Raw genomic sequence first — 3,965 nt, 5'->3', positions numbered from 1 at the left:
ACACCACTGACTGTTCAGACAGACGCCGGCGCGCATCTGCACCAGAGCCACTTGCACAGTTTCGGATTTCCGCCCGGTTTGGCCGGGCAGCAATTTTTCAATCATCTGGGAAGCGCCCATCCTTTCCTCTTGCATCCCAGTCAATTCAATTTGGGAGGTGCGTTTTCCAATATGGCCGCCGGGATGGGGCCACTATTGGCAGCCGTGTCCTCCGGAGGAGTGACCAGCATGGACACGACCAGCATGGCGTCACCGTCGCAAAGTCTGGCTGGAGCGCCGGGAGTGCCTTTTCATCTGCAGCAACACGTCCTGGCATCTCAGGTAAATATAGTCTTGTCGTGACTACTCTTTCAGCTTTTTTTATTAGACGCTTTTGTGCTTGTAGTGTTTATACGCAGATAGCTAGCTTGTGTGATTTTTGTCGTTAACTTTGATAGGTCAAGGTGTGGCGGTACTTGTTCAACAGTGTTTTCCACCTAGATCATAAATCATGAGTAAATGCTTACGCTACTATGGTCTATAAAAACAGATAGCACTTTGACTGTTTCATTAAACCTGTATGTTTAGCTAATTTATGACTGGGTTAATTTTTTTTATAATACTTTATTTAAAAAAAAAAAAAAAAAAATTCTTGGTCATTACATATTTTCAAGCCCATGTGAAAAAAATTTCAAAATTTTGAGGGAAATGTGTTGTGTTAGATTAACGTTTTTGGAAGAGGGAGTGTTTGTTTTTGCTTGGGGGAAAAATCATAATTGTGGGATAATTTTGAAGGTCGATTTGGACCGTGATATTTTTTTCTCAATAAATTTGAGTATTTTGTCGTATGCCAAAGGAATGTCAACTTTTTTTAATCCTATTTTTGGTGTATGTGTGTATTTGTGTGTGTGTGTGTGTGTGTGTGTGTGTGTGTGTGTGTGTGTGTGTGTGTGTGTGTGTGTGTGTGTGTGGTTTTTTTTTTGGGGGGGGGCCTTCAAAGTTAAATCAGTTCAGTAACCTACTTCAGTAAAAATATATCAGTGTATCCTTTTGGGGCTGCTTCCTCGTGTAGAAATGAAGTGGACTTTTCTTGATTGTTTTTTTTTTTATAGAACTTTCTTTCTTTCTTCATTCTCTATACAGGGATTGGCGATGTCTCCCTTTGGAGGACTTTTCCCATATCCCTATACTTACATGGCAGCAGCAGCTGCAGCTTCTTCCGCAGCCACCTCCTCAGTCCATCGCCACCCGTTCCTTAACGCCGTACGCCCGCGGCTCCGGTACAGCCCTTATTCATTACCGAGTGTCCCGGACAGCACTTTGCTCACAACCGCCATTCCTCCCATCGACCTGAAGGGGGACGTCATGGCTTCCAGTCCCGTATCTGCAACTTTGGACTCCACGTCGGAGGTGACCAGCCGTTCCTCGACCATATCATCCGGCTCCGTGTCTCTTTCGCCAAAAACGGGCTCAGATAAAGATTCAAACAACGACTTGCAGAGCATCCAGCGCCTCGTGAGCGGACTCGATTCAAAGCAGGACAGAGCGCGAAGCGTCTCTCCATAATATTAATAATTATAATTATAATTATTATTAGTAGTAATAATAATAATAATACATGATCTGCATTGGGAATCATTAAAGGACATTGACGATACGGATCATGTACGACAACGACGCCCTTCTAGCGAAAGCGGGTTTACATAGGCTGCGGACCTATAGATAAAAATAACAATGAAAAAAGTTCGATTTAAAAATGCACTTTGGTAAAAGAAAATAAAAAAAATAACTTAGTTGTGTCCTCGTCTTGTTAAATTAAAACAATCTTTTTTTTCTCCTGATGTTTTGAATAGAGTACCGTAGAAGTATTGGAAATGAACAGCTTGGCAAGGAATATGTCACAAGTCGAATAAGCTGCTGCTGTCCTCTCGACGTTTTATGTCAAGTTGCTGGGGGTTGTCAATAGATTCATTTTAATATGCACTCTTAATAGATTCTTAGTTTATTGGATATCTCTTTATCTAATAAAAAAAGACTGCTGTGGTTTTTTTTTTAAATTAGTTATTATATAGTCTATTATTTGAAGCCTGTCGTTACTGCCAGATGAAAGCAGGCGCTCTGCATGTTTTTTTTGTTTTGTTTTGTTGTTGTTTTTTTTGGTTACCAAATACACACACCAACATCCAACATGAAAAATCACGAAGCAGTGCGTGCAATATTACGTAACGGGTTTACTTTCATCTCATGTGTAGACTGATGTACCCTAAATCATTCAGCAAACAGATGGGGGGGGGGGGGGGGGGGGGGGCGAGGGGACGACGACTGTAACCAAAAGTTCTGAATTTGCAATTAACCAATCAAACTCAACAGCCACATGTATATAAATAAATGGGTTATACCCTAAATGAATCAAACCATCTGATATTGTAGCTTACCCCGCGGTACACAAAAACAATCCAGCGTTAATATGAATTCGGGAAATGGGGACGCTTACTGACGGATGCGGTTCTAATGACTATGTAAATAGTGACATATACTGTAGCTACAAAGTATTTATGTAATTATTTCATATGAATATTGCGTGTAAATATGATGGAGTTGGTTTCTTCATAGGGGATCTGTTATTAATTTATTGTTGAAATACTGTGTAAAAAAATCGTTTGTGAAATATTTTCTTTGCTTATGACATTCACATTGACGTCCCTCTGACTATGGACTGTAATGAGCCCCTCAAAAGATCTGCACTGCTAGGTTCGTAGCAGACCCATGTGCCATTGTTCGATACTGTTCTCTGTGTTCAAGTGTTTCTGTTCAAATGCATTAAAGGCGACAGCGCATTGCGCCAGTGTCTTCATACCGATTATACATTTCTTTATTTTCTTTCTAACACAACTGGAACATGAAAAGTTTCAAAATTAAGTTTGTTGCCAGAAGTGTAGCGTGTGTGTGTGTGTGTGTTTTATTTTGAACAGTTGAACATCAGCAGTGTTTTCTTGAAAGTGTCAATAAAGAACTCAGAACAATCTAGATTTTAATTTGGTTGAAGAAAGCTCGAAAGAAGGAGACAAAACATTTGAGAAGCGTGTTATATACATGGTCATATATATATATATATATATATATATATATATATATATATATATATATATATATATATATATATATATATATATATATATATATATATATAAACTAATATCAAGTTATGAGCGCAGTACAGGAGGCTAATATAAATCCATTTAAGCTTTAAAATGCATCGGTTTTTGCTTGTGTAGTCTACAAACTATAAATACATCAATGGGTTTTAACAAATGCAATTAAATAAAGGTAGGAAGCTGTGCTTTTCCTTGTCTCTGGCTTGGTACCATCAAGGGTGCATGGTCTGTTCACTTGCTATGTATCTTTATCCTTGGAAAGTTCATGTGGTGTACTTTTAATATATTTAATCGTCTTTAAGGTCCTGTGTACCTTAAACAATTAAAAAAAAGTTTACAGGTTAAATATACAACCTATGAGTTGATGGTGATAAGTAAAGTACCTTTATTTCTGAGAGTGTATTATATCATGATGTGCAGGGTGATTAAAACGGTGTAGCACGAAAATATACTTCATATTATGCAAAAAGTGTAAACTGTAAAAAAAAAAAAAAAGTTCTGGGAGTGGTAAAAGTGAAAGCATCAGCACGGCTCAACCTGTCCTTGGCGGAATTCCTTCCTTGACGTTAAGCTGTAGGAGCCACTGGCTTTATGCAGGCCACCGTGGCACCAGCAACCTCAATGTTTATTTCCAATCTAGAAGAATGTAAAATAACGTGTTTGCCCATTCGCTTGCGACCGGAGTCACGGGTTTATCGAAGCACATATCTTTATTTGTATGTAGTATGGTTAATAAGTAACGTCGGTGGCGCTGGAAAATAGAGGTAAACATGAGGCGAACTATCTCAATTGCTCCTTCTATTGCTCACCTGGCGCCTTCGATATCTTAAC

At 38.8% G+C, this 3,965-nt stretch overlaps 1 protein-coding gene across 2 annotated transcripts in view; it reads left to right on the top strand.

The window, feature by feature from the left end:
* tbx3a (T-box transcription factor 3a) overlaps positions 1 to 2,030 on the top strand; it is a 7,861-nt gene extending 5,831 nt beyond the window's left edge. For both annotated transcript variants that reach the window (XM_017460723.3, XM_017460724.3), the window contains exons 6-7: positions 1 to 321; positions 1,123 to 2,030. The exon at positions 1 to 321 is cut by the window's left edge and continues 320 nt beyond it. In XM_017460723.3, coding sequence (XP_017316212.1) covers positions 1 to 321; positions 1,123 to 1,545 — 744 coding nt within the window. In that variant the 3' untranslated portion in view covers positions 1,546 to 2,030. The remainder of the gene's footprint in view (positions 322 to 1,122) is intronic.
* Positions 2,031 to 3,965: the final 1,935 nt, after the last annotated feature.

Source organism: Ictalurus punctatus, chromosome 28, assembly GCF_001660625.3.
Source record: "Ictalurus punctatus breed USDA103 chromosome 28, Coco_2.0, whole genome shotgun sequence".
In the NCBI taxonomy this organism is placed as follows: Eukaryota; Metazoa; Chordata; class Actinopteri; order Siluriformes; family Ictaluridae; genus Ictalurus; species Ictalurus punctatus.
This window is presented reverse-complemented; position numbering and strand designations above follow the sequence as displayed.